Raw genomic sequence first — 24181 nt, forward strand, 5'->3', positions numbered from 1 at the left:
CTATTTATAGTAAGTTAGTCTCCAAGCAGTGACTTGAAATTTTTAGTGTTTCCCTGGTTGGCATAATTATCAGTAAAAAATATTTGAAGGCGACAATGATTTAAAGGGATTATCAACAATGTTTTAATATTTAATGATAAAGTGTAAAGTTAAATTAAATATTTAACTTTATCGTTATATTAAAAGGTTGGGAATATAAAGTAATATTTAAAATATTAAAAGTTCCCTTTAATGTGTACATTGTGGGAAATAATATTTTATTCTAAAATGTATTATCCCACATTTAGGAAATGAAGTGTTTGCATCTAGGAAGAAGATATAAATTGAGGTTGAGAGCTCTCTTTTGGGGTATGCTTGGATGAGATTAATGTTATGCTATTGGATTTCGTAGAGATCTGATTATTGGGCTTGGAGGACGGAATCCCTCTTTGCTAGCATTCTCTTCGCTGTTGAAAGACACAGTCAGGAGGATTAATGGTGTTTTCATTCAAGAAACACATTGGGCTTCATCTGGTGCTCTCGCATGAAGTTTTTACAGGGGTTTGAAAGTGCAGATTTGAACATAGTGATTTTGCTACAGTACCGCGTGAATAGTGTTTTTGCTACAGTACCGCGTGAATAGTGGTTTTGCTACAGTACCGCATGAATAGTGCTTTGCTACAATGCCACGTGAATAGTAAAAATGCTACAGTACCATGAATACTGAGGCTATAGTGCATGAACAATGTTGGTATGAAGTTTACTTGTTTTTCCTGCTGATTAGAAGTTTGGAAGGCTACCATTACATCTACAGACCACTACAACATTCAATTCCAGGTTTTTTCTATCATATTTTCATAACTAAGCATTGTAATTGTTGAATACAAACCTGAATCATTGTCGCAGCCCATAAGGCAGTTGAATGTGCACATTGATATTGCAAATCAGTATTTAACAACAAATAAGAAGTTTCGAGTTTTGCATATATTGTTGTATGTTTGTCAAGTGTTTGATAAAATGCCATGTTGATTATTAAGCAATTTAATTGATATCACATAGTAGTTTGCAAGTCTCTTTCAAAATGAAAATACGAGTGGTCATTTCAGTGGTATCAAAGCTATAAGTCCTGCCATCTTGTGGAGGTCTTACAGAGACTTTGGAACAGCCGAATAGAGGGAAAAGTGTTTGACAAAATATCAAAACACTAAAATCAGAAATTAATGAGTTAAAAAACATGCTAAGCATGTATGTTTAAGCATGCAACAGGGGCCTTATAACTTCCGCCATACCAAAGCAAGACAAAACAGAAATTTGAACTCACAGAGCGAGCAGTCTAGTTCATCCGTGGAAGGTGGACATAGAATCTAGTCATACAGACATAGAGGAGATATTCTTTGATCAGGACAGCAGTATGGGTGACCGAGATGATAGGAATACCGGTCCAGATCAGGGGGAGGTAATGTTCAAACAGTTACGGGGTACGTTAGAGCAAGGGCAACATATGCAGTAGGAGCAAAATAGACGAATGGACATGATGTTGCAGCTTATGGCTAGACAGATGGGCGTCAATATTAATCCAAGTGATGCCAACAATGGAAACAATAACAATGGGGGAAACGATAACAATAGGGGCAATGATAATAATGGAGGCTGAGGCAACAACAATGGCCCTGAGAATAACATTAATGGTAATAATGGACATGGCAACAATGGGAATGAGGCAGATAACTTTAGACACGTTGCACGCCCAGCTCGAACAGCGAGCTCGAGACCTCTTCTACCCACCTTCCCACCTAGGGATCCGGTTCAACTAGTGAACGAACCGCATATTATTGAGTTACAGGGTCAGTTCAGGAGGGACTGGGAGGCCAGTGGACCCGAGTTTCAGGCAGATATTTCCCTCAGAGATTATATGGACCTGAGGATGAGACATATGCCTAGAGCAGGAGGGAGGAATCAGAATTTTGAGTTGAGAAAGAAAGTTGGAAAACTTTCCTTGCCTTATTATGATGCTTCAGGGATGATGACTGCACGAGCTTGGGTGCAGAAGGTAGATACATACTTGCAGCTAAATCCTATGCCTGAGGAGGAGGCTATCAAGTATGCGGCTATGCATTTGGACAGCGTTGCGCATGAATAGTGGCATCATGGCATGGTGACTCTGGGGCATAATCAGATTACATCCTATGAGGAATTCATAGAAAGATTGATTGAGAGATTTGACACTAGGGATCCCGAGTTACATTTCAAGGAGCTAGCACAGTTAAAACAGTCAGGTTCTGTGGATGCTTACATCGCCGAGTTTCAGCGTTTGTCTGTACTTGTTACTGATATCTCTCCTAGGAGATTGGTGGTGTTATTTTGTGATGGGCTTGCTGATCCATTACGTGATTGGGTGAAGGGACATGATCCACTCACCTTAGCAGAAGCAACTAAAAAGGCACGAGATTTAGCCCCTTCGGTATACAAAGGAAAATACCATTCAACAGATTCTTCCTACCGCAAGGACAAAGACAAAAAACCATTTCAGAAAGAGTATAACAAACCCAAAGAAGGATCAAAAGGACTAGACAGTGAAACCTTGAATGAACTTCGAAAGAAGAAACTGTGCTTCCAGTGTAGAGAGCCTTGGGACTTATCTCATAAATGCCCTCTCAAGGCTAAGGCAAATCAAATGGAGTATTTTTCAGCAGAGGAGTCAGAGTCAGAGGGGGAGGATCAGCACTCCGATTCAGATGAGGGTAACACGAAAGAGGAGAGCAGCATTCCTAAGGATGATAGATCGTTGGCACGCTTGACAAGGGCCCAAAAGGCAATCACATTTAAGGTCAGGGGTACTATCCAGGGGCAGAAAGTGATATCTCTCATTGACACTGGGGCTACACATAACTTTATAGATACACAGTTGGTAGCCAGGAGAGGCTTACAGACAAAGGAGCATGATGGTTTTAGAGTCATGGTGGCTAATGGCCAAAAGCTATTATGTACTCAGAAGGTTTCAAATCTTCACATTAGATTTGGAGATGGCTATGAGTTGGAGGATGATTTCTATGTTGTGGACATGGGAGATTACGACATCATCCTCGATATGACATGGATGGTATCGCTGGTTGAGTTCACTTTCAACCTAGCGAAGTTGGAAATGAGGTTTCAGCATGAGGGTAGGACTGTTGTTCTCAGGGGACTTTCAGATGGGAGTTGCAGGGTAGTCTCTTTGAGGGGAATGGAGAGACTTTTTCGGCATAATGACATAGAGTGGGCAACAGAGTGCTTAGTTATGCCATCTTCACCGGAGCCTCGAGTGAAGAGTCATCCACCAGATATACAGGAGATTCTTGACAGACATGCCAAGGTATTCAGTGATATTCCTCACAGGGTTCCTCCTGACAGGGGTGCAGAGCATGTTATTGAGCTCGAGGAGGGAGCCAAACCAGTGATGATCACTCCCTATCGTCATCCTAAGAAACATAAAGATGAGATAGAGAAGGCAATTAAGGAGTTGTTGGAAATGGGGCACATCAGGCCTAGCAAAAGCCCCTTTGCTTCAGCTGTAGTTCTGGTAAAGAAGAAGGATGGAACAATGCGCATGTGCATCGATTATAGGGCATTGAATAAGAAAACATTAAAAAAACAGATATCCCATTCCTCGGATTGATGAGTTGATTGATGAATTGCATGGAGCATGCTTTTTCACCAAAATAGACTTACGGTCTGGATACCATCAGGTTAGGATGAGGGCAAAGGACATTGAGAAAACTGCCTTCCGATGTCACTATGGCCACTTTGAGTTTATGGTTATGCCATTTGGACTAACCAATGCACCCGCTACATTTCAGAGTTGTATGAACCAGGTATTCAGGGAGCAGTTGAGGAGATTTGTCTTGATCTTTTTTTATGACATCTTGGTCTTCAGTAAGACCTGGGAGGAACATTCACAGCATTTGGAGGAGGTATTATCTATCCTAGAGAGAGAGTCTTTGTATGCCAAGGAGTCTAAGTGTGAGTTTGGTATGACAGAATTACTATACCTTGGGCATATTATTAGTGCAGATGGAGTTCGAGTAGACCCTGAAAAGATTAGAGCTATAGTTGATTGGCCTACTCCTACGAACCTCACACGGCTTAAGGGATTCTTTGGTCTTTGCGGATTCTACAAAAGGTTTGTTAAGGGTTTTTCACAGACGGCAACGTCTTTGACAGATCTCACCAAGAAGGGGGCCTTCGTGTGGACAGGGGCAGCACAAAGGTGTTTTGAGCATTTCAAGCAGGTAATGTCTTCATGTCCAGTTCTAGCTCTACCAGATTTCACGAAGCCTTTTGAGCTTCATTGTGATGCATCGGGTGATGGGATTGGAGCAGTATTGATGCAGGAGAAGCATCCCATTGCATTCGAGAGTAGGAAGCTCCGGGGAGTTGAGAGGAGTTATTTTGTCTATGACCGGGAAATGTTGGCCATAATGCATGCATTGGCCAAATTCCGATCATATTTGGTAGGTGGGCATTTTATGATCAAAACTGATCACAACAGTATTAAATACTTCATGAACCAGCGTGATCTTAATGACCGGCAACAGAAATGGGTTACTAAATTGCAGGCTTATGACTTTGACATAAAGTTTGTCAAAGGTAAGAAAAACGTGGTGGCTGATGCGTTATCTCGGAGACCTCACTTATGTGCTCTGGCAGAGATTTCAGGAGATTGGAGAGATCGGATTATAGCAGAGTATGTCGGAGATGCTTGGGCTTCTAGATTGATTTTAGGTACTATACAGGATGATCGCTATGAGGTGATAGATGGATTGATCAGAGTTCAGGATAAGGTTTATTTGATTCCGTCATCACATTTGAGAGAGGTGATACTGAAGGCATTTCACGATGCACCCACAGCTGGGCATCTGGGGATCTTCAAGACCTACAGGCAAATCCGAGAGCGGTTCTCATGGAGAGGGCTCAAGGATGATGTTCAGAGGTATGTCAGGGAGTGTGCGGTTTGTCAACAGAATAAGGGAGAGCACACATTTCCTGCAGGTTTATTACAGCCCTTGCCCATTCCTGATAGGAAATGGGAAAGTATTTCGATGGACTTCATCACTGGTTTACCACGAGTGCAGGGAAGGGATTGCATCTATGTGGTGGTGGACTGCTTGACGAAGTTCGCTCACTTCTTTGCTATTCCGTCCATTTACACAGCAGCACAAGTGGCAGATCTTTTCTTTAGAGAGATATTCAGGTTACATGGGTTGCCCAGATTCATTGTCAGTGATCGGGATAGTAAGTTTATGAGTGTTTTTTGGCAGGAGTTGTTTAGGATGTGTGGTACAGATCTTACACCTAGCACTAGTTATCATTCGCAGACAGATGGGCAAACAGAGATTGTGAATAAATGGGTGGAGGGATATTTGAGGAACTATGTAACTGCACAACAAAAGGCTTGGGTCAGATGGTTGCATATGGGAGAGTATTGTTATAACACCACTTATCATATGTCCATCAGGATGACTCCTTTCATGGCACTCTATGGTTATGACGCACCTAGCTTCATGGATTTAGTTTTGGGGGACAGCAAAGTGCCCAAAGCCAAAAACTTATTGCAGGATAGTCAGGACATCCTGAAAGTGCTCAAGGAGAATATACAACAGGCCCAGAATCAACAAAAATTGTACACTAATCAGCACCGAATAGAGCGCAGTTTCGAGGTAGGGGATATGGTTTACTTGAGGCTACAACCATATAGACAGTCATCACTCAAGAAGAGCAGAGCTGAAAAGTTGAAGCCTAGATTTTATGGTCCCTACAGGGTGATTCGCTGAGTGGGCGAAGTCGCCTATGAGCTTGAGCTTCCAGAGGGCAGTCGAGTGCACAATGTGTTTCATGTGTCTAGGCTTAAGAAAGCCATTGGTCAGAGTGTAGTGCCTTCTGCAGATTTACCCCCTTTGGATGAGGAGGGGAAGTTTGTGTTAGTACCGAAGCTATTCTGGATGTCAGGGAAAGGACACTCAGGAACAGAATCGTTAAAGAATACTTGGTGAAATGGAGAGACCTACCAGATGAGGATGCTACATGGGAGGATGAGCAGGTATTGCAACATTCAGGACCGAATCTGCTTGAGGACAAGCAATTTCAAGGGGGGCGGACTGTAATATCCCCTTTTTAGGGCAACATGATATGGGTGTCGTTAGCCTATTCTGACACGGTCCTGAAGGCTAACAAGGACATTGGTGGGATCCTGAGGTGTTTTGGCCTAGGTGTTTTCAGTTTCAGGCCAATCAATGCTGCTCTGACAGGGTTTCTAGACACTTACTATTTATAGTAAGTTAGTCTCCAAGCAGTGACTTGAAATTTTTAGTGTTTCCCTGGTTGGTATAATTATCAGTAAAAAATATTTGAAGGTGACAATGATTTAAAGGGGTTATCAACAATGTTTTAATATTTAACAATAAAGTGTAAAGTTAAATTAAATATTTAACTTTATCGTTATATTATAAGGTTGGGAATATAAAGTAATGTTTAAAATATTAAAAGTTCCCTTTAATGTGTACATTGTGGGAAATAATATTTTATTCTAAAATGTATTATCCCACATTTAGGAAATGAAGTGTTTGCATCCAGGAAGAAGATATAAATTGAGGTTGAGAGCTCTCTTTTGGGGTATGCTTGGATGAGATTAATGTTATGCTGTTGGATTTCGTAGAGATCTGATTATTGGGCTTGGAGGACGGAATCCCTCTTTGCTAGCATTCTCTTCGCTATTGAGAGACACAGTCAGGAGGATTAATGGTGTTTTCATTCAAGAAACACATTGGGCTTCATCTGGTGCTCTCGCATGAAGTTTTTACAGGGGTTTGAAAGTGCAGATTTGAAGATAGTGATTTTGCTACAGTACCGCGTGAATAGTGTTTTTGCTACAGTACCATGTGAATAGTGTTTTGCTACAATGCCACGTGAATAGTGTTTTTGCTACAGTGCCACATGAATAGTAAAAATGCTACAGTCCCATGAATAGTGCGGCTATAGTGCATGAACAATGTTGGTATGAAGTTTACTTGTTTTTCCTGCTGATTAGAAGTTTGGAAGGCTACCATTACATCTGCAGACCACTACAACATTCAATTCCACGTTTTTTCTATCATATTTTCATAACTAAGCATTGTAATTGTTGAATACAAACCTGAATCATTGTCGCAACCCATAAGGCAGTTGAATGTGCACATTGATATTGCAAATCAGTATTTAACAACAAATAAGAAGTTTCGGGTTTTGCATATATTGTTGTATGTTTGTCAAGTGTTTGATAAAATGCCTGTTGATTATTAAGCAATTTAATTGATATCACATAGTAGTTTGCAAGTCTCTTTCAAAATGAAAATAGGGGTGGTCATTTCACATGCTCTTTTGCACACATTTTACCCTTCATCAGCCCAAGTCGGCTATATTCTCCATGTTTGTATCTTGTTACACACTCAAGGCAGCGCATTTTGATAATTTCCTTGCACCCTTTCTATATGTGTGTGTGTGTGTGTGTGTGTGTGTGTGTGCATGCATGTGTGGCGGAAATCAGAGCAACCTTTGAATTTTAAGGTGGAGTTCAAGGCTCATACAATGCATGGTGGAGATTATGAGTCATGCATAAACCAATGTAAGGATTCTTATTGTGCATGCATTAAGGAGGGCAGAGATTCCATGTTGTCATGCACAAAACTGTACATGCAAGGCAGAAATTAGAGGTAGTTGTGCAATAAAAGCCAAAGGGCAGGTCTGGTAAGTGATTATGCATATATCATCAAGCCAAGGTCAGATTTTGATGCTTGTCATGGATTGATTGCAAGGCAAAGGTCTGATTTTCACCATGAAGATCATGCATAAATTGACAGGGGCAAGCAGAGAGTATTGCAATATAGGGTGAAATTGCAATTTCACCCCAAAAATAATCAAAGCACCTCAATTTTTCAATTCTTACAATATATTGTCCTCTGACAATTTTGCAACATTTGCTGCACTTTGACAACTTCAACAACAATTTTTCAAACTCAACAAGCTTTTGCAATATGTTTAAATTTGACAACTCTCACCTCCCACCCTTCAATTCTAAGTCTTGACACTTAATCATGATTTTGGAGGTGAAACAAGACCTCCCAACTTGATCCCACCTATTTGACTCAAAAAAAACTCTATCTCTGACTAACAAGAACCATCCCTCCCATAAGCAAAGAACTAAAGCTAAGAAACTATCGCCAAGCTTGAAAGAACTAAAACTAAGACACCTAGTGCCCTCAATTGTCCTAGGCTTTGCTGATACATTACATGTAAATTGTTTTAAAGGTGACTTCAGATCAAAGGAGCTCTTGGTCCATTTTTGTAGGATTTGAGAAGGGCAATTATAATCTTGACTCCTAATAGAACTTGTTGTTTGTAGGAACTGAGATATAAGATCATCAAAATGATAGCAACAAGTTTTTTTAGTGATTTACAATTTGTTTTTATTTTGTGACAAAATGGGGCAGTTTTCACTTTTCAATCTCAAATGGCAGGGTTTTCAATCATTCATAACAGCTACAATTAACAAATGAAGTTTCAAATGCCTACCTTTAGTCTTGAATCTTGATGTCCTCTTCCTCTTGCAAGAATAAAGAATCTCCCTCTTAGCTTTCTCCCTCTCCTTCCAACTGAACCTCTCTACTATAGTGTCTTACATTTCAGACTTTGCACTCATTTTGTGTGATTGGAATGAGACCATATGTCTCTTTATAAGTTTTTTGGAAGGTCTTGGGGGTTTGAGTCGGATTAGGGTTAGGTCATGCACTTCTGAATCATTTTCTTTTATTTTGTATTTTAAAAAAAAACTCAAAAGCTTTCTTCTAGATGCAGGAAACATCTGCACATCTCTGCTAGGCTCAAGGGGCATCTGGGCATCTTGAGGACATCCCAGCATCCCCATTTCAAGTGTTTCCTTTGGAAATGCCTCAGAGACGTCTTGGGGATGGCAAGGAGGGTGTGGTGGAGGTGACAGGATGGTAGAGGGACGTCCTTGTGGTGTCTCCACATCTCGAGGGCATCCCTGTTCCAGAAACACATTGTTTTTCGAGGGGAATGCATCCCCATCGAACACTGAATATATTTTCCAAAAATACATTCCTCCAACCAGTTTTAGTGCCTCACATTATCATTATGACAGTCTTCAGCATTTGTAACTTTAAAAATAAAAACACATCTATTTATTGTTTATGTTATGGACTTATTAACTGCAATAATAATCTCAAAAACTCACCCCATTTTTCCTGCCACTCCCCAATGCTATTGACTTTTAATGCTAAAAACAACAATTTCAATTCCTATGAACTGAAATCAACTTCCAGCATTAAATAATAATTGGCAATATTCAATGACTTCAACAGATAATTAACTTTTGTATTTGGATCAGATCTTCAAAGTCATCTTTATATTTGAAAAAAAACACAACCACTAACATCACACACATCAAACAATAAAAATAAGCTTGGATGGATAGATCAGTTCCATTTTTCACAAAATATCTTTTTGACTCCACATGGATGAGGTAAAATGAAAACATAAATGTTGACAGCAGCTCCAACAAAACTTTCTTCAACGTCCTTTTATTTTTTCACAGCCCATTTTCATTAGGTCTTTGATACCAATATTGGTTCTAGGATCAAACATGGAAATAATTTTGAGAATTACATTGGCAAATAATATAAAAGAACACAAAAACTATATAATGTTTGGGTTTTTTATATAGATTACATTATTCCGTGACCTTTATAAAGGCCTTCACTGTTTTAACTTTTACAACCACATTTTGTGTGGGAACCAGCTATTGACTACCCAACACAACCATAAATTACTAAACAAACAATATTAAGTAACTCTAAATTAACACTTTGATGATAAACCTTAACATATACAACATAATCATTATTAGAAAAAATACTTATATTCAAAAGTGAAAAAAATTGAAGTTAATGAGATAATACGGGTTGTGAAGAAGTCCATAAAGAACACTAAGAGATTAAATGGTCTTAATTTATTAAAGCCTGAATACTCTCATGTATGTAAAAAAGCTAAGAATATCTATATGTTCCAATGTTATTTCAATGTAACCTATAAAATTTTGTTCTCCCAAAATTTCCTTCATAAATACAATAGTTGGGTATGTTGGACGTATATACTCTTTTCTTTTTTTTATTGCAATCACCTTTGTCTTTTAACTCCAAAGATTCAATACTAATGTGAACGAACAAGCTTAGTACTTAGTAACAACTAGTCATATCAATCCAAATCATGAAACAAAATCCCTGGATGAAATTGAACTAGAATATTTTTCAATAAACATAAAAATTGTAGAAAAAAATATTCGTGAAGGTTGATTTGACAAAATACCTGCAAGCTACTACGCATTTGCAATCGACACCCTGAAATAATATCATCTTCTGTGATCCTTGGGTTATTGCTATCTCGTGAAATAGCCATTAGCAAAGAGCTTACCAAAGCATTTTTTATATAGCCTCCAGTCAACTCATACCTGAAACTTATAATTAGGATAATTGGAACATCTCAAACATGAATTGATAGATTAGTCTAAAGTCTAAATAGAGTAGAAATGGGTAAGATTACATCAAATGGGTCAATTTTTATATCCCCACCTTAGTGAAATCTTCATCCAATCAATGTCTTCTTCAACAGGAAGGCGTTCAGATGCAAGTTTCCATATCTTGTGCCGTTGTGTATGATCTGGTGCATAGAATTCAATCACACATCTACAACAAAAAAAATATATGAAAAAAATATCAGAATAACACAATTCATAAAAACATGTCCTTTGCCACTAGGCTCTCCTATTCTTTAACAAAATGAATGATTGCTTAATTATGTTATACAAATGTTGTTTGCCACATACAGGTAAACGATTAAACACAGAAAGTAAATACACAGAACATAATGGAAATATATTAAAGAACCAGTTTCTGTATTAATTCAACAGTCCAGGTACATCAAGTGCTATAACATCACATCTAATACAACTATCCTGCTGCTACTAAGAAGGAAAGGTATGCAATATATAATACCCGAAGGGGTGCAACCAACCGTCGCATCCAACTGCCCTTCGGGACGACTAACTGACTGTCGTAACCCATAATTACCAACGACAACATAACATAATGATTATTCCCGACAACATCATCCAACCCAAAAAAGAAGTCGTCTCCAGACGACTTAATACAAAATAGAGATGATGTTCATACATCAAATAGAATCAAGGTATAGAACTGCAGGAACTGTTGACGCCAATCGAGCCTGGAACTCATACACCCACTGCGTCCTCGCATGAAAACCCTTTTCTGCTACCATCCAATGCTCAAGTGCGGATTTCACCATTATTGCTTCTGCAAGGAGGTCTTTCTTTTTTTCCTTGACATCACAGCCCTCCTGTGCCTAAACCAAATTTGTCTGCAAAACATGCTTTTCAGTCTCAGCCTCCACCAACTGCTACTCAAATGATACTGTCTCCCTAGCCAATTTGTCCACGATAGCCACCACGCTGCCCTCGCGGCATCCAACTCCTGGGTACGCTGAGCTAAGTCTCACGCTACTACTGCCTCCAACCTGGTGGTCAGCTCCTCCCGAGCCCTCTGTGCACCCACCAAGGCAACCTCACGTCCAGCCAAGACATACTTCGAGTTCCTCAAAGCGTACCATTCATGTCTGGAAGTGGCCACAACCCTTGGGCACAAAGGCTAGGAGACGCCTCAAATCCTCCATCACACTCCCCAAAGGCTGATAATTGAATTGAATAACTCCCTGGTGCCATACGACTTCGTGTTCTTGCAATGCCTTCCCTCAAACTCTGTTTGTTTGCCACCTCCAAATCTGTCTCCCTCTATGGCTTATGGCTTCCCCACCAATGCTTAGCTTCAGGCTTCTTTCTCACAGTACAGAACAACCCCAACACTTACCGTGGCTTCTTTGATGCCTTCGCCAAACTCAAAAGTGTATTGCTCAAAAATAAACTGGGGGTCTGGGGCAGCACCTCAGCGGGGTCCTTCAGCACCACATGGAAGTCCCTCACGCACATCATTTTTTCAGCGTCCTAGCTCCATCGAATGATTTTTCAATCTGATCGTCGTTTTTTTAATTTTTTTTCACGTGCCATCACCACCGTTTATCCTTGCCGTTTTTTCTTTTCACCCTTGTTTAAACCGCCGCCGCCGTTCTCCTTCAGGCCTATGGACTGTAATGTCCCGAGCCTGTACAGAGTTTATCTGGTGGTCTGTCATACGGTGGTTGAGCCATACGGCGACTGGGGTCACCAGAAGCTTGGTGTTGTACATTGATTAGTCTCTCGTACGGTGGCTGGGAAGGTCGTATGGTGGATCGCCCTCAGACGGTGGTGCACCGCACGGTGGTCGGTCGTGGTGGTTCCACCGAACAGTGGTCCCACCACCACTTGCAAAAAATATATATTTATTCATTTTTATTTTTTTTCAAACTTTTTTTTTTCATATATATTTTTTTTTTTTATTTTTTTTTTTATTTTTTTTAATTTCCATGGCCTGGGCCTTCCCGTCGTTCCCGATACACCTTTAATTTCGAGTCGTTGACCGCATCAGGTATTTCCTTGCCATCAAGCGTCCACAATTTAATGGCTCCGTTTGCGCCGACTTCGCGAACCTTAAATGGACCCAGCCACTTTACCTTGAACTTGCCAAGCTTTATTTCATTGCGTCCATTAAACTTCAACACAAGTTGTCTGAGAGTAAACCGCATTCTTCACAGGTGTTTCTCGTGCCACGTTTTCCGCCTCTGCTGTGCCATCTCTGTTGCCCACTGAGCCATCAGTTGTCACTCATCCAATTTGTTCAAGGTGTACAATTGCTCTCGGAGACTCTCCATGTCACCTAGTCTGTTGTCAATGGCGATCCGAAGACTCGGCACCATGAATTCCACTAGCACCACCGCTTCCTGCTCAAACATTAACTGGAAGGGGGTCTGTCCTGTGGTGACCTTATACGTCGTTCGGTACGCCCACAATACCCACAGTAAGCGTTCCTCCCAATCTTTCTTCTCCACTCTACAAGACTTGTAAATCACAGAGACGATTATTTTGTTTGTCGCCTTGGCTTGCCCGTTCGCTCACGGATAGAAGGGGCTTGATAAGGAGTGGAATATCTTTAACTCCCTCGTGAGCAACCGGATTATGTGATTGACAAAATGTCCTCCCCAGTCACTTGTCAATTGGATTGGAATCCCGTACCGTGTAATGATTTGCTCGTAGATAAACCTTGTCATACTAACGACCGAATTGTCTAGCAGAGCCTGTGCCTCGACCCACTTGGTCAAATATTTTGTGGCCACCACAATGTATCTGCACCGTCGGGCTCAACTTGCCTTCAAAGGTCCGATGAAATCCAACCCCCATCATTCAAACAATTCCTGGGCATTGGACGGCTTGAGGGGCATAAAATCCCTCTTCAACGGCCTCCCTGCCCGTTGGGACGTGTCACAACTCGTCACCCACTCCCGAGCATCATTGTGCAGTGTCGGCCACCATAGCTCTACCAATAGAACATTTTGGCCATGGTGTCGGGCCCCATGTGCCCTCCTACCGGGCCTTCATGTGCTTCCCATAAAACACCTTGAATTTCTTCCTCCAGGACACATCCCCGTAGGACCTAGTCAAGTCCCATGTTATACAAAAGCCCATTAATGAGTTGAAACGTCTTACTCCTTAGCACGAGCTTCCTATGCTCCCCTGGTGGCATCTCTCTAAGGAACTGTGATGTCGACACATATTCCCCAATGCTTGTGTACCAGGTAGGAAGAACGGCAATGTGGAATAAGTGGGCGTCCGGGAAGTCTTCATTTACTCCTTCCGCTAGTTCCCCTAACTTGATTCTAGATAGCTAGTCGGCTATCACATGGCTTTTCCAAGGTCGTACAATAATGTTGAATGTAAACTCTTGCAGCAGCAGTAGCCATCGGCTGATTCGCCCCTAAATGATAGGCTTATTTACCAGGTACATTAACGCCTGGTAGTCCACATAGAATGTGAACGGCGTGGCCAGTAAGTAATGTCTAAACTTCTGGACGAAGTACACCATCCCCAGGGCTTCCCTCTCTATCGTCCTATAGTTTTTTTCCGCCTTTAACAGGAGTCTGCTCGCGAAGTACACCGAGTGATCTAGCCCGTGATCGCCAACCTGCGCCAATGTGGCCCTTATGGCAAAATTTGATGCGTCGACGTGTACATGGAACTCTTTGTCCCAATTCAGATATGTCAAGATTGGCGCACCTACCAATCGTGACTTCAGTTCTTGGAAGGCTTCTTCCTGAGCCGTCCTCCATGCGTACTGTTCACCTCTCCTCGTCAGCAGGATACTTGAGCAAAATTTTTGATAAACCGCTTGTAATACCCTATGTGGCCTAGGAAGGATTTGACTCCCGTGACATCTGTCGGTGCCTCCATTTCCAATATCACCCGAATCTTGTCCGGGTCAGTCTTGAGTCCAGCCTTACACACTATGTGTCCTAACAGCTTCCCTTGAGGCACCATGAATCTGCATTTTTGGGGATTGAGTGCTAGGCGGACTCACCTACATTTCTCCATGCATTCACCAAGTGTGGCCAGATGTGCATCCTGGTTACTGTAGATGGACCAGTCGTCAAGGAACGCCCTGAAGTTCCCTACTGACATCTTGTCAAATATGTGAAGGATTATCCGTTGGAATGTCGCTGGCGCGTTGTAGAACCCAAATGACATTTGGTTATACATGTACACGCCATCTTCCACTATGAAAGTCGTTTTTAATTTGTCCTTGTCGGCAATGGATATCTGGTTGTATCCCAAAAATCCATCCATAAATGAATAAATTTCATGACCGGCCACTTCCTCCAGGATGCTATCCGTGAATGGTATTGGAAACAGGTCCTTTATGGTGACCGCATTAAGGCATCTGAAATCCACACAAATTCGGATCTGGTTTGCCTCCTTTTTAAGGGATATCACTATGGGTGACACCCACTCCCTGGTCTGCACTTTAAAAATAATCTTGGCTTCGAGCATACGTTCGATTTCATCATTCACTCTCGCAGCATAGTTTTTATTCATTTTGTACGGCCTCTTTCGTACAGGTATGGCCCCAGGTACGAGTGAAATTTGGTGTACGCACAGTTCAGGCGGCACCCCTTTGAGGTCCTTGTACGTCCAAGCGAATACATCCTTGTATTCCATGAATATTTTAAATGCGGCGGTTTCAGGACTGGATTCCAATCGTCGCCAACCAGGATGTTCCTTGACTCTGCTTCCGTGCCAAGGTTTGTAGGTTTTACAGACTCTTCATACCGAATTGGTTTCGTCATGTCAAACCTATGTGCTGGTGCCTCGTTGACAGGAGCATCCCCTTCCATGTATTCCCCGTATGCTGACGGAAATTCATTTTCATCCGGCTCCTCGTCAACCTACAACATGTTGCACTTATACAACAGCTCGTAGTCTTCCATTTGCCAGTGGAAGAGCCCATTAAGGGAATCGGTCTCATCTTTCGAACATCCTTGGATTCCCAAGACGCCTTCCTCATCCGATTCCCTTCCATACTTTCCTTCGTCAACTCCGCCCTCGTCATCCGATTCCGATTCTAACATGAGTTCTTCACTCACGAGTTGTGTTTTCAAGTCGATAATAAATTTTCGCCCGGTTTTCTCCATGGACAACATGTTACGCTTCCAGTTGTGATTTGCTCTGGCCGCCACCAACCACCCTCTGCCAAGAATGGCGTCGTATCCTTTCTTCGCAAGCGGAATCACCACGAAGTTGAGGACAAATGGTTGTGTCTCGATGGTAACTTGTTGCGCCATGAGCGTTCCAAGAGGTTTGATACCATGTTGATCCGCTCCCAGTAAGTTGAAGGTTGACGGCCACAGTGTTGGCTTGCCAAGCTTCTTCCAGGTTTCTTCTGGAAGCACATTCACTCCCGACCCCCCGTCGACAATGGTGTCAGTCAAAATGGTGCCAAGTATTCCCATTTCTACCACCGCGGGGTGCCGACCACTATATAGTGTCAGGACCAATGGGTCTGTTAGTGTTCTGCCAGGAACATCCGTATTCCAGGTCACCCGACTCTGTGGGGTTACTTGCACCATACGTAGGAGTGTCGTACGTAATTGTGGCATCGTTCCCAAGAGGTCCTTTATCTTCACAGGTGCTTCAATCTACAGCATTTGATTCAGGATATTTTCCTTAGCCTCAGAGCAGGAAATACTTGCCGCTTCCTGAGTGTTCCCTTGTGCCAACATTTCCTTCACCACTTCAGCCTTCGCCTCCAACGCCCGCTACTTCTCCGTGCGAGGGTCCGGGTATGTGGCCTTCTTTGCCTGTGACCATGTGATTGCCAATACCCGTTCCTCCATCCTGTCAATGTTAAGCAGGTTCACTCCAAACTTTGGGCAAGTTCCATCATCGTGGTCTCCAGGCCCACACCATTTGCATAGTTTTTGTGGAGTTTCTTTTGAGGTGCATTCCCTAGCAAAGTGGCCCCATTGATTGCAGGCTCGGCAGTGGATCATTGGTCATGCCTTCGCATCATACTGGATCCGGCTCTTATTATTATCGTTATTATTGGTCTTCCGCCCTCGCTGGTTGTTCCGGTATCCACCAGATGATGCATTATTGTTGGCGGTTTGCAAAGTTTCGACAGCTGGCTGCTCTTGTGTGAAGAGAACTTGTTGGCTCCTGGTTTTCATATTGTAGGGGCATTCCTTTGTCAAATGTCCGGCAATCTGACAAATGTCGCAGAAAGCCTTCTTGGGGTAGGACCCCTTGGTGTGTCCATCACTCATACACTCCGTACACCATGTTAGGATTCCCATAGATACTGAGAGGGGGGGGAGGGGGATGAATCAGTATCTAAACGGTTGTAAGATTTTCTTAACTTAAAACATGTAAAGCATATCAATACTGTATACTGGTAAACCAGAAATAAAGCAATAAACAAGAATAACAACATCCACAAGAAATCACACCATAACACAGTAGTTTAACGAGGAAACCCAGTGTGGGAAAAACCTCGGTGGGATTTGTGACCCACAATATTCACTTACTGGCCAATAAGAGAATATTACTGCTACAAGAGGGGCCTGCACATGCAGGAAGGCCAAGTGCCTAGAGCTCACTGCTCAATTACAAAATGGAAAATCTCACTAACTTACAAAATGGATTATATAAATCCAATGTCTTGTACTGCTTCAAAATAGCATCTACTATGCCAGATCCAGTAACGGTTTATGGCTCTGCTTCATACATAAACCCTTAACCTATAATTCGCATAATAGGTCTACCTTATTTCGCTTATATTTCACCTATCTACTTCCTTATAAATGTTCTATAATGATCTCATACATATATGAGTCATTTTACAACTTGCCAAGTCGACTTACAATGATTTTACAATAAATTACAAAATATAATATAAACAAAATTCCTGTCGGCTTCTGTGCCGGTATGCTTCCTTTCATTGCCAGTGGTCTCTGTGCCGGTGTAGAGTCTGTCTTTGCTGGTGTCAGTAAATTGTCTTGCCGGTGTCATAGGATTGCAAGGTTGCCATCAATGACAAAACCTTCAATCACCTACAATGTCTCATTGGAGTGTGCATTTGCCAACAATTTCCCCCTTTGGCATTGATGGCAACACTCATGAGAAAAATCCAAAAATGTCATCCAAAAAGAATCTGCCAGAATTACCAAAATTGTGTAGCAGAAGAATGTGTGCTCCCCTTGAGCTGATGAGTCATTTGTTGATCATTTTTCTCATACCACTACTCCCCCTTTGGCATCAATGACAAAGGTTGTCAAAGTGTCAATGAGTGTGGTTTCCTGTTTCATCCTTGTAACCGGTTGGTTACAATCTGAAAAAGATCTGCCAAAACCAGATTCAGGCTCTCAATGAACTTTTTGCTGTCTTTTATTGCGGCCTCAGTCCTCTAAACTGTACCGATGAGGTGTTGCATTTGCTCTGCCGGTGTTTTCTGTCCTTGAATCAAAGCATCAGATATTTCTTTTCTTAAGGAGGCGAGGTAGTCCAATTTTAGACTAAGTCTCCATTTTAGATCTTGTGCCTTACTTTTTATCCTTTCCTTTTCTCTTTCTAACTTTAGTAGTTCTTCCTCAAAACCTGTTATTTTCTTCTCAAAAACTGATAGTGGTCCAGATGAATTTATGAAATTATCAGCTAGTTGATTTATTTCCTCCTGTACCTTGCTGTATCAACTGTCAAAAAGTTAGTTTTACATGTATCCCTGTACAAAGTTTTAAATTCCTTCAGTGTACTACACAGTTCCGGTAAAAGAGTGTCAAATTGTCTTGTACACTTCTTTATTTCCTCCTCAAAGAATTTGTATTTTTCCTTCTGTAGTCTCTCCTTGAATGCTTCCTCTTTTATTTGTTCAACTGTCACAGTGTTGTCAGTAATATACTTAGACAAAGTGTCAAGTTGACCTAAAGAATCTTTATTATCTATATTACACTTAGGTGCTATCATTTTCAAAATTGGAATGGTATCATCTATTGCTTTGTAAGCTTGTGAGCTACACTCTGTTATCCTTTAGATGGAATCCAGAAGAACTTATGTCACATTAGTTGGTTTGAATTCTGCATTTGATGAACCAACAATCTATATTCCACCGGTGGGAGCAATTTCCTTGCTTGTGGTGACCTCTGGTAGGTCAGTTTGTGTTTCCATTTCTTTAAGCAAAGGTTTGGATTGCTCAGATGATGCCGATGGCACTCTCTGTATGAACCTGTTGCTGAGAGGGAGCCTGTTGCTCTGAGTGAGCCTGTTGCTCTGTTTGTTTCTCAGTGTTATCATCTACCAGTTTACCTTCTGTACTATCTGTTACCGGTGGCTCATTAGCCATATCTGTTTTCCCTATTGAATCCTTATCTACCACAATATTGACTTTTTGAGTGTCAATATCCACTGTATATAACACCTCAGAGTCAGGATTTGTGTCCTCCTGTGGTTTGTCCATACTCTCACTAGCCAGTTTATTGTCAGAAGTAACTACCGGTGGAGTATCTAGAGGCAGTGGGGATAAGTTATCTGTTATTTTTATGCTAGGTGGTCCACCAACCTTGCCTTTTCCCTTATCCTTTTGATATACTTTGATGGGTTTAGGGTTTCTATATTCTTCCTGCTTTTCCTTCTCTACAAGGAATATGTCCCATGCATTAGCAGTTTCCTCTGCAACCTCATTCACTCTACCAACCATAAGTGCTACATGCCGGTGTGCAGTTGAAAACACTGACCGGTTAGCCTCAGAGATCAGATCATCTATCTCTTTTGGTGAGTTGACAGGATATACAGCAAGAAGTTTTTCAATTTTTATTTTCTTATCAAGCTCTACAACAGCTTGCCTTCTAGCTTCAAGTCTTTTGAACAGTTCTGTCAATAATTCATCTACAACTTGCATTAGAAATTTCTTGTAAATGTCCAAGTGTAGGATTACACTGTTTTTACACTAAATTACAAAATATAATATAAACAAAATTCCTGTCGGCTTCTGTGCCAGTATGCTTCCTTTCAATGCCGGTGGTCTCTGTGCCGGTGTAGAGTCTGTCTTTGCTAGTGCCGGTAAATTGTCTTGCTGGTGTCATAGGATTGCAAGGTTGCCATCAATGACAAAATCTTCAATCACCTACAATGTCTCATTGGAGTGTGCATTTGCCAACACACCATGCGTCGTTTTCTTCAGTCTTACTTGTACTCCCCTTCATGGCTTTGAATTCCTTCAACATTCGCTCCATATCCTTTTGGAGCGCGTGCACCTTTTTACTCGATTCGCCACCACTGCTGCTTTCCCCGACAGAGTCTTCGTCATTGTCGGATGAGGATTTATTACTTTTCTTCTTTGACGTTTTGTGTTCGCTCTCCAGGTCCATCGCCCTATTATAGGGGTCGTCATATGACGTCGGGGGTACAATTTTCATCTTCTTTCGTAAGGAGGATTTCAACCCTTCAACGAACCATCGTTTCTTCAATCCATCTGTCAGTTGGCTTTCCATTTCCAACAATTCTTTCAGCCTCCGGCCGTATGCCCATACTGTCTCCCTGGTACCTTGTTTGGTACTGTATATCTCGGCTACGATTTCATTGTCATCACGGAGCAACCGAAACTCCTCCTTGAATTCCTTCTGTAGATTGGCCCATGTGGCCACTTTTTGCTTGTCAACATCGGAGTACCAATCTATGGCAACTCTGCGTAACGTGGCTGGGAACTGTTGTACCCAATCATCCTGGTTCGTCACTCCGTTGGCGGACCAAATAGTTTCACATGTACGGCAGTGCCGTACGGGGTCTTCCTTGTCATCCCCTGTGAACTTTGGCAATTTATGTTTACTTGCCATCCCCCCTTTGGGTTTTGCTACTCCTAAGCCTCCTGCGCCTGTGCCTACCAAACCTGTGCCTACTAAGCCTCCGCCTCTCGAGCCTACCCCTCCCGGGTTACTTTGACTGGCAAGGTTTGATGCCTCTGAACCGAACAAGTTACTTCTCGTACCGTGCCCTTGTGTCTCCCAGACACCTTCAGCCACAACGATTCCCTCAGTCTCCCTGTTTTCGGTCTCGGTTTTCATCTCGTCTCCTCTGAACGGTGTGTACGTGTCCACCGTACTTTCGTCGCCGATCTCTTCCAATGTGAGGGACAAATCCCCCAACTGTTTCCTCATGGTTTCGATTAGCAGAGATTCTTAGTCCTTGCCAAAACCATGGCTGCCACTTTCACCACTTCCTTCCTTGTCGACCTTTTTGAATCTTCTCCGTCGTTCGGCTTGTTGCTCAAGAATTAGTGCTCGTTGGGCAGCTTCCGCGTCCCCTACGTATTCCTTTTTGTATTTGTCTTTATTTAACTGATTGGGCATTAATTCTACTCTTTCTTCATGGGTTAAAACAAGACATCAAATTAAAAAACAGAACACTTTTATTACTTCATCCCTCGTACATAATGTATGTCACTGACATATTACAATGGGAGTGTTCTTATTTATTCTCTCTGACCGTCAGAGTTCATGTATTGCGCTCATCTTCTTGGCGCTCCCTAAATTCCCATAGAATTTGCTACCATCGGTTCTCTCAGTAGATGTCTTCCCTACGGTTCTGGAGAGCCAAAAATCCTTGTGCCAAAAGGTTAGGCAGTTTGCTCATCAACAGATTCACAGCGGGGCTTACTCCGAGCAAACTCCACACAGCATCTTCTGGGACATCTTCGGTGGTGGCTTCCCTCCGTATGTGTGTTTTGATTGCCACCTGTAGGATGCAAGAGAAATCCTTCGTGAGTGTCTTTTCCCCCTCGAACAATTCTTCGGGTTCTTTGTCAAGGTCACTCGTTCGTTCTGGTAATGGTTGTCCCATTATCCGTGTGCCATGTAGTACGTCCTTTTCCCCGTTGCTCCCAGGTTTTTACTTAAGCAACGGCGCCAAATGTTTGCCACATACGGGTAAACGATTAAACGCAGAAAGTAAATACACAGAACATAATGGAAATATTTTAAAATAACCAGTTTCTGTATTAATTCAACAGTCCATGTACATCAAGTGCTATAACATCACATCTGATACGACTATCCTGCTGCTACTAAGAAGGAAAGGTATGCAATATATAATACCCGAAGGGGTGCTACCAACCGTCACGCCCAACTGCCCTTCGGGACGACTAACTAACTGCCGTAACCCATAATTACCGACGATAACATAACATAATGATTATTCCCGACAACAAATGCTACATGTCAAATAGTTTTTTGTTGGATTCCCTAATAATAAGATTTGACCTTAGGGCAGGAAAAGGGGCTTTCAATAAATCAACACATCTTCAGTCCTACTGATTACAGTTGATTACCTATGAGATTTCAGTTTATTCTAAATGTAATGCTAGCTTAAGGGAAATTGTCTTGTCTAAGCAATAACATTTCAATGTTAGTTTGTGTATGAAAAAAGCATATTTGCATTCACAAGATTTAATTACTAACTACAAAGATTGTAAGGTTTAATTCATAAAGAGAAGCATATGCTATCTCAGAATAAAACAGAATGATGTCATGTTTTCAAAATACAATAGTATCAGTGAATTATTCTAGTTTTATATATACAGTAATTTTTTACTTATTCTACATTTCCTTATCTTCACTCCAGCTATTATATAAACTACTATTATTATAAGTGGATTATTAATGTTGTTCCATAATCAAATAGATATAAAATAGCAAATTGAGTTCTATATTGTTTTGAGTTTATATGTCTTGTAATTTTTATTTACCATAACACAAGCTTTAGTTTCTAATAAAAAATTAGTGTCAATTATTTATTGTTTATTCATATTTTGGAAACTCAAAATACTTACAAAATTGCACATCCAGTTGTAGATTGTTTTGAGTTGATATGTTTTTTTTGTAATTTTTTTTTTATGTCTATATCCTATTAAACTTGGCATTAATTTTAAGGAAATAGTTACAATATTCACAAAAAGGGGGCCAGTGGTAGAGAGGCACACCAATGAGTCCCACATAAGGGCCTAGTGCTGAAAAAGCATTACAAAAACAAGGAGGGGCCAAGCCCACAAAAACCTTGCTAGATGTGACTATGTCAAATGGAGGAGGATCATTGTCATCAAGTTTCCCTGAAACATTACCAAGGTAAAATCACCAATTGACTCCCAACTAGTGAGTGTTGTATTCTAACTATAGCGTCCTAAAATTGCGACACTTGCAATTTCGACTGCATTTGGGTCTTCACGATGGCGACGCAACACTGAACCTGAATGGAGACCCCGAAACTTGTTCATGGCATCAAAAACTGCATTTTTCAGCACCCTGGCCTGATCCTCTTTGCACCCTGCTGTCCATGGAGGTGGGACCATGGCGCCCAGCGCCCTGGTCCCTGGCCCTATTTTGGGCCCGGTCTCTTATGGGGCTTCGGGTCTTTAAGTTTGCAAATTGGAAAATAATGTTTCCTGGTCGGCCTAAGGTCGGAAAAATCAGTCTATCAGCCCTAATTGACAAGTATATAAACTACATTTCCTCTCCCATTTTGGTAGATGGAAAAAAAAAGGCAGAACCGACATTCAAGCATTCAAGCATTCCTTCAAGCAATTGATCATTCTAAGTCTCCATTCAAGGCCAAGTGTTGCATTCAAGACAAGGATTCAACCATTGAAGAGGAGATCATATACAACATACAACATACAACAACATTTACACCTTCGCATAGACGAACAGATCCCCCTTCGTTTCGTGGATTTTTCGGAGGACCATGTGCACGCCGGGCGTCATCGTCCCGTCAACTTTCGCTCAAATTTGCAGGACAGCACCGTCTCGACATTTTACTGCTAATTCCAAGTCCACAGCTTCATCCCATATTCCTATCTTTGTTTGTAAGTGAATCTTTCTCACTTTTCATGCATTCCTAGCTCAATCCTTCTATCTACATTCTTTACAAAAGAGGGTAGCCTTGCTATCACAACCCTTGAAACTCATTTAGAATCCAATCTTGCATTGTGTGGGATTGGATCTTGTGGGTTTCGACCCCTCTTTTGAATGTAAAGTCTCCCTTAAGTGAAAACCGTCAACCCTAGTGACCTCCTTTCTCTCTCCTTGGAGGGGTGGGGGGAACACTTAGGGTTCGCTCGCGATTTTCCGCTTTACATTTTGGTGAACCCGACGTGAACATCCTTTCTGATTATTCATGGTTAGATCTGAAAATTGGATGCCTTGATTACATTTCCATGTTTGATCTTTTACAAATTTTAGAGGTTAATTGCATAAAAACCCTAAATTTTCTTTTTAGTAATTAAGCTTGTGAAATGTTTAATTGTTAATGCTTGTTTCAGATCTACCTTCCTACTGCAAATTGTCAATTCATATTTGTGATTTAATTCTGAAAATTAAGTGGTTAAGTGTCAAAACCCTAATTTTTAAAACCCTCTTGATTCAACCTTTGACCGACAATTTCACTGATCAAAACATCTCCAAATCAGTTGTAACTTTGGATTCCGCAACAAAATCATAATATCTTTCATCCCTAAAAATTTAGAAAAAAGTTGCGAGGACCGTGTGCACCCCGAGCGCCATCGTCCCCGACATTTTTTTCGAAATTTCGAGAGCTAGATCTTACTGTATTTTTCTGCTAAAATCCAGAATTTTGGCT

The 24181-nt window shown here is 41.5% G+C and overlaps 1 protein-coding gene across 3 annotated transcripts in view; it reads right to left on the reverse strand.

The window, feature by feature from the left end:
* The window catches only part of LOC131067212 (cell division control protein 48), a 332369-nt gene that overhangs the window by 185935 nt on the left and 122253 nt on the right, over window positions 1–24181 (reverse strand). For all 3 annotated transcript variants that reach the window (XM_058002161.2, XM_058002160.2, XM_058002162.2), the window contains 2 exons: window positions 10638–10751; window positions 10375–10516 (listed from right to left, as the gene is read on the reverse strand). In XM_058002161.2, the coding sequence (XP_057858144.2) occupies window positions 10375–10516; window positions 10638–10751 (256 nt within the window). The remainder of the gene's footprint in view (window positions 1–10374; window positions 10517–10637; window positions 10752–24181) is intronic.

Source organism: Cryptomeria japonica, chromosome 3 (assembly GCF_030272615.1).
Source record: "Cryptomeria japonica chromosome 3, Sugi_1.0, whole genome shotgun sequence".
In the NCBI taxonomy this organism is placed as follows: Eukaryota; Viridiplantae; Streptophyta; class Pinopsida; order Cupressales; family Cupressaceae; genus Cryptomeria; species Cryptomeria japonica.